Source organism: Myotis myotis, unplaced genomic scaffold (assembly GCF_014108235.1).
Source record: "Myotis myotis isolate mMyoMyo1 unplaced genomic scaffold, mMyoMyo1.p scaffold_m19_p_11, whole genome shotgun sequence".
Taxonomy (NCBI): Eukaryota; Metazoa; Chordata; class Mammalia; order Chiroptera; family Vespertilionidae; genus Myotis; species Myotis myotis.
The window spans coordinates 71,730,263-71,744,937 of NW_023416315.1; the positions used below are offsets into that span (position 1 = coordinate 71,730,263).

Genomic DNA, 14,675 nt, shown 5'->3' on the forward strand with positions numbered 1-14,675 from the left:
ATTTTTAATCTTTTGAAAGGCTGAGGACAATCAGACCACTTTTATTTTTCCTCTGAACTTAGCATTTCCATCTAAGTCCTCTTCTTGGTTTATTAATAGGTCGAGCAATATCATACTGTCATTTTCCATGGCCCAGAAGGAAGCTTGCAAGATTACATAGTACATCAGCTTGCACTCTGCATGAAGGTATCGATGACTTGCAGACCCTCTCCCTTTTTTGAAAACTTGAATGTGTGTAGAACTAACCACTCTGTTCCTTTGCCACAGCACAGACAGATGGCTGCAGGATTCTCTTGTGAGGTAGTGAGAGCTGAAGTGGATGCTGACTTCTCTAAGGAGCAGCTAGTAGACCTGTTCATCAGTAGCGGTAAGACCACTTCAGCAAACTGAATTATGGTAACCAAAGGGCTTGCTCTTCAGTGACGCCATTAAAAGGAAATGAACTTTGTTGCTTGGGGATACATTTAAGTCAGCTGTTCAATTATTCAGGGGCCCTAGTTGGTTTGCCTCAGTGGATAGAGCGTCGGCCTGTGGACCAAAGGGTCCTGGGTTCGATTCCAGTCAAGGGCACGTACTTCAGTTGCAGGCTCCACCCCACCCAGCCTAGGCCCTGATCCTGATCGGGGTGTGTGCAGGAGGCAACCAATCAATGTGTCTCTCTCACATCGATATTTCTCTCTGTCTTTCCCTCTCTTCCATTCTCTCTAAAAATTGATGAGAAAATATCCTCAAGATAAGGATTTTATAAAAAAAAGCATCTATGGCAGCGGTTCTCAACCTGTGGGTCGCGACCCCTTTGGCGGTCGAACGACCCTTTCACAGGGGTCGCCTAAGACCATCCTGCATATCAGATATTTACATTATGATTGATAACAGTAGCAACATTACAGTTATGAAGTAGCAACGAAAATAATTTTATGGTTGGGTCACAACATGAGGAACTGTATTGAAAGGGCCAGAAGGTTGAGAACCACTGATCTATGGGATGAAAATTGGGAACTCAGATGAATATTCGCAAAAAAATATTTTTGTGTATATATATATTATATCATTGCACTTACTGTACTTCCTGCATTGTCTTCCCTTCTTCTTCTTATCTTTTGTTTATAACACATCTGATGTGAGTGCTGTATTACTGGCACCAGAGGTATACCAAGGGAGGAGGTGGTGGGAGCAGTCCGCCCTAGTGGGACTGAGAATGGCATCACTGCTGCTGTTTAGAATTGCATAGTGATCATGAAAAATACCCCAGTTATGGTAATTTATTTTATTTATAAATTTCCTACAACCAAAACACCCTTTATCGCTGTACCAGGGGTGAACTGCTTTCTCCACGTCACCTTTAGTAAGCTATTGACCTTGACTTTGCTAAACACATTGCGTATATTTCATCTCTGTGACAGCATATGCAAGTAGGTAAAATTCTCTTCATTTCAAAGGTGGGGAAACAGGCACAGAGAAGTTCAGTAACTTGCCACAACTACACAGTGGCAGAACCAGTATTAAATGTGTTTATTAATACAACGTTTTCATGAAGTTCTATATTAGGTTTCAGAGCTTAAGACACTAAGCCTCACCACAGGTGCAATTAGCATAGTCCTGCATAGCATAGCATGTCTAGTGACTATGGCGCAAAACTGAAAGAACCAGACTCCAGTCTCCACTCGATTAGAGCTACAGAGAGCCCTGGGGAGCAGGTGATGGAGGGAAGCAGTTACAAAATCCATGGAGGGAGCTTTGAAAAGCAAATCCACATCTCCCTTTTGAAGGAGGGTTGCTTCTCAGCTTTGGGTGAGATCTGATGGCTAGGGCAACTGTTGACCATGCTTAGGAAGAAGGAAATAACCAACAGTTCCCAAATCAAGAAATAAAATTAAGCGGCAGCTTTGGGCATGGACCGAGGATTCCGAAACCTAGAAGCACATTGTGGGGACGAGAAAATCCCACTAGAATCGGAATGTTGCTGTAGTACCCAGCCTAGCCTTTGGTCAGAAACTAGTGAAAGTTAGCTACACAAGGCTGCTTTCTCTGAAGATACTACTAATAATAGCTAACATTGATTAAGCTCTTCCTCTGGTAGGCCCTGATCTAAGCAATCCTGATTTATAAACATGAATCATGAGAAAACAGGGTAAATACTTTGACCAAAAGATCTCACAGCTAGGACACAAGGGAGGAGTAGGACTCAAACCCAAGCATCTCACTCCTGAATCTTACCTTAATCAGTGCCAGGCACTATTCCTTAAAAACGCACCTGTGCCGAAACCAGTTTGGCTCAGTGGATAGAGCGTCGGCCTGCGGACTGAAAGGTCCCAGGTTCGATTCTGGTCAAGGGCATGTACCTGGGTTGTGGGCACATCCCCAGTAGGAGATGTGCAGGAGGCGGCTGATTGATGTTTCTCTCCCATCGATGTTTCTAACTCTCTATCCCTCTCCCTTCCTCTCTGTAAAAAATCAATAAAATACATTAAAAAAAAACAATGCACCTGTGCCAAAATGTCTGTTTCCCCCTTAGTTATGTAACAAAGGCCACCTACATTTTTCAGCTTTGCCTTGTTTCATCTCAAAGTTAGAAGCTAAAGTCTTTTGTTCTCTCCCTATTAGATAGATAGCAACTACAGGCTGAATTCTGCTTAAGCTTAGTGAGCTAAAAACATAGGAGAGCAGTGAATTAGGTCATGAGGTGACCTCAGGTGGATGGCTCAGCATTTCTAAATCTCTGGGGAGCATCTTCTTAAAAAGAGCTCCTCTTCTTGGCTTCCAAATTTGCTGAGCGGCGCAAGTCTTTTGGCCCCTCACACTTGAAACACAGGTCTTATTGACAAGCTTGAAAACCCCAAGTGCCAACAAGCCACAGGAAGGGGGGTGAACTGACTGGGTGGGGCTAGGGGAGGAGGAGGGACATCTCCATCTACCTGAGGGCAGCTCTCAGCTCCAGCGGCTTGTTGCTGGCAGAAGTGTAGCGTCAGTGTCCTGAAATCTTGTAATTTTTAGGAAAGAGCCGCAAGTCTAGGTATTCATGTAAAAATGTAGGGTTTCTTTCTTTCAATGTTGCCAACTATTTCAACTTTTTCTTAATATATTTTTATTGGTTTCAGAGAAGAAGGGAGAGGGAGAGATAGAAACATCAATGATGAGAATCACTGATTGGCTGCCTTCTGCACGCCCCCTACTGGGGATCGATCCTGCAACATAGGCATGTGCCCTCACTGGGAATGGAATCAGCGACCTAGATCATAGGTCAATGCTCAAGCACTGAACCACACAGGCTGGGCTCAACTATTTCAATTTTTAAAGCAATATGAGGACCACATAGAACCCCACGGTCTTCTCATTCATGGACCCCTCATCCCTCTCCCATAGCCAGTCCATGGTTATATCTTGCCAAGTTGGCCTCAATGCCCATCCCCAGTGACATCATCTTACCTTCTGCCTCCTTTCCTACATCTCGTCTTCTTTTCTGTAAATGGCTGTTCTGCCTACTGCTTCTCTTCCCTGAACGCCCCTCAGAGACCACCAGACCCTAAGTAAAAGCTCTCTGTGGTTCTTGCCTCCCAAGTTGCTTATTTGAACTTTATTTTTTTTATCTAGATATAACATTGCGTATGATTATGGTGTATAATGTAATGCATTGATTTGCAAAACGATTACTATCATAGCATTTGTTAATACCGCCACCACATCATATAATTACCCTTTTTTGTGGTGAGAACATATTAGTTTGCCCTTTGAGCAACTTTCAAATATATAATATGTTGTTAACCATAGGCACCATGCTGTACATTAGATCCTCAAAATGTATTCATTTTATATTTGAAAAGTTTGTACCTTTGACCAACATCTCCTCATTTCCCCCGTCACTCCCCAGGTGCTGCCAACCACCACTCTACTCTGTTTCTCTGAGTCTGGCTTTTTTAGATTCCACATATGTGATATCATACAGTACTTGTCTTTCTCTGTCTCACTTACCTCACTTAGCATAATGCCCTCCAGGTTCATCCATGTATCACAAATGGCAGGATTTTCTTCTTACTTTATGGCTGAATAATATTCCTCTGTGTGTGTGTGTGTATGTATGTGTGTGTGTGTTTAATTTTCTGTTGTTTCCATGTCTTGGTTATTGTAAATGATGCTGCAGCGAACAAGCGGGTGCAGATATCTCTTCAAGATCCTGATTTAATTTCCTTTGGATATATACCCAGAAGTAGAATTGCTGGGTCATATGGTAGTTCTATTTTGAATTTTTTGAGGACCTCCATACTGTTTTCCCTAGTAGCCACATGAATTTCTATCAGCAGTGCACAAGGCTTCCCATTTGTCCACATTCTTGCCAACATTTGCCTCTTCTCTTTTTTATAATAGCTAGCTATTCCGACAGGCATGAAGCAAGATCTCATTGTGATTTTGATTTGCATTTTTCTGAAGATTAGTAATGTTGACTTTTCATGTACCTGTTGGCCATTTGTAAGTCTTCTTTGGAATATCTGACTTTTTTAATAGATGTCTATGCTCCATTAAAATATGGTGTTTACTCCTTACACGTTTTTTGTTTTTCCACTCTCCGTGTCTTTGTTCAAGCTACAATTTTCATCTAGAATTTTAGAGTGAACATACAACCCAGCACACACTACAGTTAACACATGGCAGGTACTATGCAGAGTATTATATGTACCAGTGATGGCAAACCTATGACACTGGTGTCAGTGGTGACACGCAAACTCATTTTTTTGGTTGATTTTTCTTTGTTAAATGGCATTTAAATATATAAAATAAATATCAAAAATATAAGTCTTTGTTTTACTATGGTTGCAAATACAAAAACATTTCTGTATGTGACACGGCACCAGAGTTAAGTTGGGATTTTTCAAAATGCTGACACACCGAGCTCAAAAGGTTCGCCATCACTGATATATACAGTACTGATTAAAATAGATACGGTCTCTGCCCTTCTGGAAATGACAGGAAAAGTCCCTGTTAAAATGTCTAAGGACATCTCAAATGAAAGCTTACCTGATCCCTCCAGTATGACAACTCCCTTTAATGAACAGTAGTGGGCTCTGTTTATACATCGGGGCCCCACCTAACTATAGGTCAAGGCACTGGGGGTATTATTTGGGCTTTTGCCTTGGCCCAAACACATATTATATTGTAAACTCCTTGAAGGCTAGTCATGTAGCTTTTTTTTTAAACTTCACCTTGCACACTTATTGAATTCTTATGGAGAATAATTGGGTGAATCTCCTAATACGGGAAATAGCATGGTCAAAGAAAAAGAAAATGCTAGTCATATTCAGGTGCAGCAATCAGAAGAACTTGCTTGGAGTGGAGGCAGAAAGAAGTAAGATTAGAGAGTGTATAGGAGTTGATCAGGGAGTAGTTGATGATAGGGCATAAAAATAAAGTTAGATTTGAAAATGGCATATTTTTAAATTTTATTTTTAATTGAGATATAACATTAATTTCAGGTATATAACATTTTAGTATTTGTATATATTGTAAAGTAATCACAACAATAAATGTAGTTAGTTAACATCCATCACCATACATAGTTTAAAAATTTTTTTCTTGTGATGAGAACTTTTAAAATCTACTTTCTTAGCAACTTTCAAATATGCCATACAGTGCTATTCACTATAATCACCATGCTGTACAATACATGAAAAATGAAGTTTTTAAATAGTAGACTGAGGCCCAAACACTCTCCACTCTAACTATTATGTAGCAAATAGTATGTCATCTCCAAATATGAAAGGGTTTTTTTTCTGTATTTGAAGATAAGTCATTATTATAAATAAGTAAAGGATCAGTAATTTATAAGCATCCGATATCTTCCTTCTCTTTTTAATAACAAAACTAAGACATAACGTTTATTGCTAAGACCTTAAATGCAGTTGCCCAAGTTAGCAGCCTGAGCATTATCATTGATTCCTCAGTTTGCCTCATTTTCCACATCTGGTCAGTCCTGAGTTCTGTTGAATCTGCTTCATATATCCCCTCTCTTTTTTCTGCTCTACATTCCCTCTACCAACTCTTACTTCTTACTCAAGAAACTAAGGAGATCACTAACCCTTTTTGCTCCAGACTCCCTCCTTTCATGGGCTTCCAGAGAGCTCAGTCTAGAATACAAAACCACTCATAACAGTTCTCTTTCGTTATACTCCAGTGGTTCCAGAATAAAAACTAAAGTTCTCTGAATGTTAGGTTGTCAAGAACACTATGGTCTGCCCTCTGTCTGACCTTGCTCTTGCTGATGTCCATCCTTATCTCCTAAAACTCCTTCCACCATCATTTTCATTTTCTGTTGACCAACAAAAAGCTCATGGAGAACATACATTTTAGGTCCTATAGATGGGGATACCAAGTGCTTCTGAGCAGTGCCAGGGAATCTCGTGAGCTAGGGGGGTAAGATCCATCAATGGGTGTGGTGTCACTTTTAAAGTGCAGAAACAAAGCAGTGTGTTCTTGTGGTCCAGAAGTGATGGGAAAGAACAGAGAGTAGAGAAGAAAAAGATATTCCTAGTCTGTTCTGCTCAAGCTTTGAGAATAATGGGGGGATGGGAATTATCTACCAGTTACTCTCTTGCTTTTTTAAACAAGAAATTAAATTGATCAAGTTATATTACTACAAGTGAGAAATGCACTGATTCTTAAGGTATTCCATGCTTACTCTCGGTTTTTAACCTTTTTCTTTAATGAAATAGATTTAAACAAGTTGGATTGGGCTAAGATTCGAATGCTGAAGTTTATCTTCCACTGTGCACAGCACATACATTACCTTCTTTGTTCCTCTCTGAATCTGTAAAAAGAAAGCCAGTGGACAGAGAATGAGTAAATAAAGTGTACAAGCAAAAAAATAGTTACCCTAACCAGTTTGGCTCAGTGGATAAAGCGTCGGCCTTCAGACTGAAAGGTCCCAGGTTCGATTCTGGTCAAGGGCATGTACCTTGGTTTCAGGTACATCCCCAGTAGGGGGTGTTCAGGAGGCAGCTGATCGATGTTTCTCTCCCATCAATGTTTCTAACTCTCTATCCCTCTCCCTTCCTCTCTGTAAAAAATCAATAACATATATATTTTTTAAAATAGAAGAAGGAAGAGTAGCAAATGTGTTTTAAATAATGTTTTAAGAATTTAACAATTATATGGAGTTTAAAAATGCTACCAGTGAAGAAAAGAAGGTAGAACAAAAGAATACTTCAAAAAGAATGACATAGCACTTATACTAGCAAGAGCTATTCTGTGTTTCTTTTAAAATAACATCTTCCTTCTCAGGTTGCCTTTCGTGAGAGATAGTCATGCCACATGCCTCTGTTGAATGTAAGGAGGCTGTGAACACGCACTAGACTTGTGTCAAAATTTGCTTCAGTGTAAGGTAGGGAGTTAGGTTAGCAAAACAGATACTTTTTCAAATTACATGTGACAGTAAGTCGTAAAAAAAAAATTCAGCCCTAGATTAATATTTTAAAATAATACTTTGAATTCCTAAGTGAACTCTCCTTTTTAGAAGTAATGAGGATGGAATAATGTACAACGGGAGGAGAGTATGCTCACTGGCATCTACATGGCTGAGTTCACCTCCCTGGATCCTGCATCACATCCAGAAGGCTCTTCTAAGGCCTGCCCCTGGCTCCTCATCTGAACTCTCAGAGCCTCACCCCTGCCGAGCCCTTCTTTCAAGCAGACAGTGTAAAAGACAGCTGCTTTCTCCTCCCAAGGGGAAGATTGTAGACTTAGGGTCACTCTAGAGACACAGGAGTTTGAGTTTAACTATAAATGCTATGTCAAACATTTTTAAACCAGTGAGTGTTGTTCTAGGACTGACTCTTTGGAACTTTTAATACAAGGGTGTTCAAAGCTGCAGTGTAGCCCTGACCTAGCCCAGGGGGGTGTCTGTTTACGATTATCAACGTGTAGGAGAGGAGCAGGGCTGACATAGCCTATAATGTTGGGAGAAAAAAAGGGGGCAAAAAAGAAAAAAAAAGAGTAGATAAGTTTCTGAAATAGGACTTTGAAGTAGCATAAGGCAAAAGTATTCCAAACGGTTAACTTTCTGGCATCAGGCCAGAAGGACTCTCCAGTTCCAACACGGAGTGGGTAGCCTTTTGTCTCCATAAACCCTGATCAGAGAGAGGCTTAACCCTTCAAACTGGAAACCGTAATGACTTCCTGCTTCTGTGGTTGGTTAAAATAATAGACCTGAAACTATGCTAAATAACCTGAATTAGACACATGCTATTTCTCAACTAAAATAAAATTTGCCTTTGGACTAAGTTGTTTGAGGATGTTGAACTAAATGGTCAGATGGAGAAATAGGTGGTACTGAAAAATGGAGGAAATGAGGCTGGCAGTGTTGAAGACGAAGCTTTCACTGGAGAAACCCAGTCTGCTTGACCCTTGCTGGTACCTCCTGGGAGACTAAGGTAAACAAAGATGAGGGTGAAACCCAACCCAACTGTTAGGAACAGCAGTCCTGTTTAGGACACGAATTGTACATTAAACGTGGGATTAATGAAGTCATTAGCAACTCAGTTCTTGCTTGTGGATCCAGGGGAATGAGTTTGCCGTCTCTTTTCTGTAAACTCATTTATTTCATTTGCAGCCTGAATCCTCACTTGCTGCTCCCATCCTCACGTCCCACCACCTGCTGGACATCTCAGAGAGGCCCTGTACTTGTCAAGCACATCAGGCCTGGACCATAAATTAGCACCCCCACCCCCTCTCCGAGTACACTCTTGCTCATGTGCTCTCTGCCTCCATTCACTGCACAACCTCTTCTCTGGTGGGAACCCCGGTTGTCACTGATATTTCCTCTCTACCCCCCTCTCTAGACTGCTACCCCTGAGCCTTATTGACCTCTCTCCAGATGCCTTTTCATCCTCTGCCCTGGATGAGGTCCTTCACTTCAGCAATAAAAGCCTGTCGGTGCATTCTCCTGTATCTTTCCTCTCCAGTCAGTTCTTTACGTGAGAGTAAGATCTCTTTAACATTGCATGTCATACTGGTTTGGTGGTGATGAACTCCTTTAGCTTTTCCTTGTCTGGGAAGCTCTTTATCTGGCCTTCAATTCTACCTGATAGCTTTGCTGGGTAGAGTAATCTTGGTTGCAGATCCTTGCTATTCATCACTTTGAATATTTCTTGTCACTCCCTTCTGGCCTGCATAGTTTCTGTTGAGAAATCAGCTGACAGTTGTAGGGCAGCTCTCTTGTAGCTAACTAGCTGCTTTTCTCTTGCTGCTTTTAAGATTCTCTTTGTCTTTAACTTGTGGCATTTTAATTATGATGTGTTTTGGTATGAGAATTTTTGGGATAATCACTCAAGTTTTATAATATCTAATCACTAGAGTGACATATAATATTGTATGTCAACTATAATTGAAAAGCAAACAAAAAAATAATTTATATGAAAATGTAAAAAGACAAAGTGAGATCTCAAAGCAGCAATCAAACCCTGTTGATCTTCCTCCTTAAAGAGTTCCACTGGTTCTCAGAGCTGGTAGTTTCTCCCTCCCAACATGGCATTCCACTTTTCATTTGTGGTCAGATTGTGATCTTAGCAGCAGGTCTCACCCTGGATGCACACAAAGTGCTCAGGCCAAGCACAGGCCAATTAAATCATAGCCTCTGGGAATGGGTCCCAGGTGATTGTACCATGCAGCCCCAGCCTCAGCCCCAGGAGGACACAGCCTACTGTGCTGCTGCTACATCCCATTCCACCAATGTGGCGCCACACTAAGCTCCCAGCCAGTCCTGACTAGAGGGAAGTATCAATTTTGAGTCACTGTTAGGCAGCTGTTCTCACTTTTCTGAACTGAGCCCTGCCCAGCCTCCATTCTCTGCCTATGTATGCCATTTCTTAAACCTAGAAAGCCTTTTTCTAACCTATTAAGATGTCATTCCTCATAATAGTTTAGTTTAAAATGCCACGTTCCCAATTAGAATTAGTCACCTATGATAAGACATAACACTTAACATGGGACATAAAGTTAGGGAGCACTGGATAAATGTTTGTTGAAATGCAGTTACATGTTTCTGAAGATGGATTCTGGCTGCTGGATACCGAAGCTTTAGGGCCACTGGAACTAGCCAGACAACTAACACTAATCAAGGAAAAACCTTTAGTCCTTAGTTACAGGAAAGTGGATACACAAATCATTCATCCTAATATGTTTTTTATTACTGGTTTGTTAGTTTTTCATCATTATTTTAACAAGCTATAGATTTATCATACTTCCATAATCAATGTATTCCTGAGAGAACATTTAAACACTGAGATGCATAGTATTTTAACACTTTTTACTGAGTAACTTGGTTGAAGGGAATCCAGCACACACCAGACACTAGTGTAACAGTTCCCACAAATACAACTAAATTGAGATGTGGCTGTTACTGTTTCTAGCCTAATTTTTAAACCTTCACAGCATACAGAAAAGCTATTTTAGTCTGAGAAGAGTAATCTTGGCTGTAGGTCCTTGCTGTTCATCACTTTGAATATTTCTTGCCACTCCCTTCTGGTCTGATATGTTTCTGTTAAGAAATCAGCTGGCAGTCCTATGGGCCATCCCTTGTAACTAACTGCTTTTCTCTCGCTGCTTTTAAGATTCTCTCTATGTATTTACCCTTGGCATTTTAATTATGATGCGTCCTGGTGTGGGCCTCTTTGGGTTCCTCTTGTTTGGGATTCTCTGTGCTTCCTGGACTTGTAAGTCTATTTCTTTCACCAGGAAGGGAAGTTTTCTATCATTATTTCTTCAAATAGGTTTTCAACATCTTGCTCTTCTCTTCTCCTTATAGCACCCCTATAATGTAAATATTGGTACACTTGAAGTTGTCCCAGAGATTCTTTACATTATCTTCATATTTTTGGATTCTTTTTTCTTTTTGCTACTGTGATTGGGTGATTTTTGCTTTCTCATATCCCAAATCATTGATTTGATTCTCAGAACTTATACTCTACTGTTGAATCTCTATAAATTATTCTTTATTTCAGTTTGTGTATGCTTAATTTTTTACTGATGTGTGTGTTTTTTTTCGTGACTTTGACATTCTCACTAAAATCCTTGAAAGTCTCATAAAGAGCCTTCAGTAACCTTATAACCATGGTTTTGAACTCTATATCCAAGTAGTTTGCTTTCTTCCATTTATGACATGTTTCTTTGTCTCTGCATTTTGGCTGCTTCCCTGTGTTTGTTTTGTGTATTAGGTATAGCTGCTGTGTCTCCTGGATTTGGTAGAGTGGCCTTGTGTAGTAGATGTCCTGCAGGGCCCAGTGGCTCAGCCTCTGCAGTCACCTGAGCTGGGCACTTTAAGTCTGCCCCTGTGTGGGCTGTGTACAGTTTTATAGTTGAGCCTTGATTGCTGTTGGCATCACTGGGAGAAGTAAACTTACAGGCTAATTGGCTGTGAAGACCAGCTGTGACTATAGTGGAAAAGCTTCAGTGCAGGAAACACCCCTATGGAGCAGGACTTGCTTCAGTGGGGCTTTGGTGCTCACTGAGTCTGCCTCTTGAGTGTGTCCCTTGTGGATGTGTAGTGTTGTAATGTGCTATGATCTGAAGCTGTCCACCAGGTGCACTGGCTCTAGGGCCTGCAGGGAGGTGCAAAGCCAGCCACTTCCTGGGGCCACCTGGCAGGAGCTACAGAGAGATCTGCAGATGGCTATTTCCTGTTTGTATTGGGCTTAGAGGTGCCCAGGCAAAGCCCAGCTGTGAAGCAAGGCATGCTGGTGCTAGTGGTGAGTCTTGGGCCTTTTATTGATAGGATTGGGGCACTCTGGCACCAGCTGCAGCTTGTTTGAGAGATTTTAGCAAAGTCTGAAGCCTGAGCCAGGTCATTCATATGGAAAAGCTGCTGCAAATAGCGTGGATGGGGCTTATTGGATGGGACGGGGTTTCAGGGAATCACTGGGTGTAGCAAACAGTGTGCTCTGGACTGATGAAGACTCAATAATGGCTGCCAGTCAGCCTGTGACAGGGAAAGTCACAGCACAGGAATAATGACCTCTATGAGCATCCCTGTCTGGGAGAAAGCCACCCCCAAGTTCCTGCCCTGATGCCAGCAATCCAGTTCCTCCCCATATGTGTCTGGGTCCTCTGGCGCTAAAGCTCAGAAGTAGAATCAATCATGTAAGTTTGTGTACTCACCCTTTAAGAGGAACACCTAGGATTCCAACCACCTCCTTATCACTCAGCTACAATTCTGAAGTTACAAGGACTTCTCTTCCCAGCTCTGGACCCCTGGGCTGGGGCTCTGGTGTAGAGCTGTGGCCCCTTGCTCCTCATGAGTAGTCTCCACAGAGACGATCTCCCTCCTGATTAAAAAAATGGCACACATGTGTCAGACCCACGGTTATGTGCCTCTGCCCCTCTTACCAGTCTCAATGTGCTTTTCTTCTTTACTTCTCTAGTTGTGGGATTTCCATTCAGCCAGCTTTCAGGTGGTTCTGAATGATGATGGTCTGTATTTTCGCTGTAATTTTGATGTGGTTGTGGGAAGCAGCCAGTACGGGCATTTACCTATGCCACTATCTTGATTCTTTCTGGGAAATTAAGAGGATGTCTCCACCAAAATGAGTGAATAACTCTATAAAGAGACAGAGATGAAATCCAGAAAACAGCAGATCCATTCAAAAGGAAGCCTATTTTGTTCACTTTAATATCCATTGCATGAATATTTTCCTATTATTCCACTCTACTGTTGGTGGACAGTTGGAGTGATTCCATTTGGGATCTGCTATGGAACTGCTATTGGATGGTTGTGTGTGTGTGTATCTTCACCTCTATTAAATAGTGCCAAACTGTTGGCCGGAGTCCTTCTACTGGGTCAGCAATTGAAGAGCATTCTTAGTATGTCACATCTTTGCTAAAATTTTCTATCTTCAGACTTGATAAATTTTGCCCATTCATATTTTGTAAAAGCTTAAATCACTGCATTTCATTTCTGACCACAGCTTATCTGATCCCACTGAAACAATCTCCTGTTAATAAGAAAATCATCATCATCTTAGAGAACTTGGAAAAAGCTTCACTGTCTGAGTTATTGGGAGATTTCTTGGCACCTCTGGAAAATCGCAGCACTGAAAGCCCCTGTACTTTTTCAAAAGGTAAAGATTGTGGCGAGATGAGAGCATGCTGAGAAGCAAGCTCCCGTGAGACCATTCTGCGTTTTCTGTTCCCCAGAATACATGCTAGACTTCATGTTCTTTCTTTGACTTATTGTAATTCGCATGTGTCCCATAATATGGCTTATTTTAGGAAACGGAATGCCGGAATGTTACTACTTTCATGAGAACTGCTTTCTGATGGGCACCATTGCCAAGGCCTGCCTCCAGGGCTCCGACTTGCTGGTGCAGCAGCATTTCCGCTGGGTGCAGCTGCGGTGGGATGGCGAGCCCATGCAGGGCCTGCTGCAGAGGTCCTTAAGAAGGAAAGTTGTGAATAAGGTAACAACCCACAGCTGCAGCCTATTGTTGGCGGGGGGGGGGGGGGGGGGGGGTGCTTTGGGAGACCTGGGCTTTTGGTTCTGTCTTTTACTAATCGTGTGGCCTCAGGCAAGTGCGGTATTTGGATAGTCAAGGGTTAAATAAGAGAACGCATATAAAACCCATAAAGTTTCTGGGCTACGTTAAGTTTTTTGAAAAAGGCAAATAGGTTTTACCATTATTAATTCTTCTCAGGAAGTCTCACCAAGTTCTAAGTTCTGTGGAAGACTAGATTGGAAAATTACTCTTCTTAAGGAGAAGCCACTGCTACAGGGGCCTTCAGAATATTATCCATCTACTCAAGCTACTTTTAATATGACTTAAACCCGCCACAGTAATACTAAAAAGTGACATGAAAAATTAGAATTCTCTTTTGACACATTTTATATTTTTAACATTTTTTTTATATTTCAATTACAGTTGGCATATAGTATATTAGTTTCAGGTGTACAACATAGCAATTAGACATTTATAAAACTTATGAAGTGAAGACCCCAATAAATCCACTGATATACACGTAGCCCTCCTGCTAAAGCCAGACAGGTCAGTCCCACCTCATACATCCCTGGCTCCTTTTGAGCTTCTGCCCCAGCACTGTATCTCACAGTGAGTGAGTCTATCAGTGAGTAAGTTTGTGTGCAGGATCTTTAAGAGGAACCCCTGTGACTCCAGGAGTTCTTTGTCTCAGCCACAATCCCCACTGGTTTTCACAGCCAGAAGTTGTGAGGACTTCCTTTCCTGGCACTAGAACTCAGGGCTGGGGAGCCTGGTATGGGGCTGGGATTCCTCACTCCTAAGGGAAGACCTTTGCAACTCAGATATCCTTCCCGATTTTTTACCACCACCAAACGTGGGTGTGGGACCTGCTCATTCTGTGTGTCCCCCGCCCCCACTAGTGTCAGTGTGGCTTCTTCTGTATATCAGTTGTAGAACTGTTCAGCTAGTCTTCAGGCATTCTGAATGGTGTGGTTCTGTGATTTGGTTGTACTTTTGATGTGGTCAGGGGAGGAGGTGAGTACAGCATTTACCTTCTCTGCCATCTTGACCAGAAGCCTCTTTAAGCACATTTTTAAGAGTAATAATAACTTTTAGTGATTTTTCAGAATATTAAAACAAATATTCTATATTCACCCAAATAACAAAATTAACTTAAGGCTAACCAAATCTAGTACATTACTATTTAATTTAACATTTTTAAGT

The 14,675-nt window shown here is 41.5% G+C and overlaps 1 protein-coding gene across 1 annotated transcript in view; it reads left to right on the forward strand.

Annotated features, from left to right (window-relative positions):
- Positions 1–14,675, forward strand: part of CTTNBP2 (cortactin binding protein 2) — a 177,701-nt gene that overhangs the window by 133,314 nt on the left and 29,712 nt on the right. Inside the window, 4 exon segments of the mRNA XM_036328864.1 lie at positions 100–186; positions 268–367; positions 12,945–13,097; positions 13,249–13,436. Of these exon segments, the coding sequence (XP_036184757.1) occupies positions 100–186; positions 268–367; positions 12,945–13,097; positions 13,249–13,436 (528 nt within the window).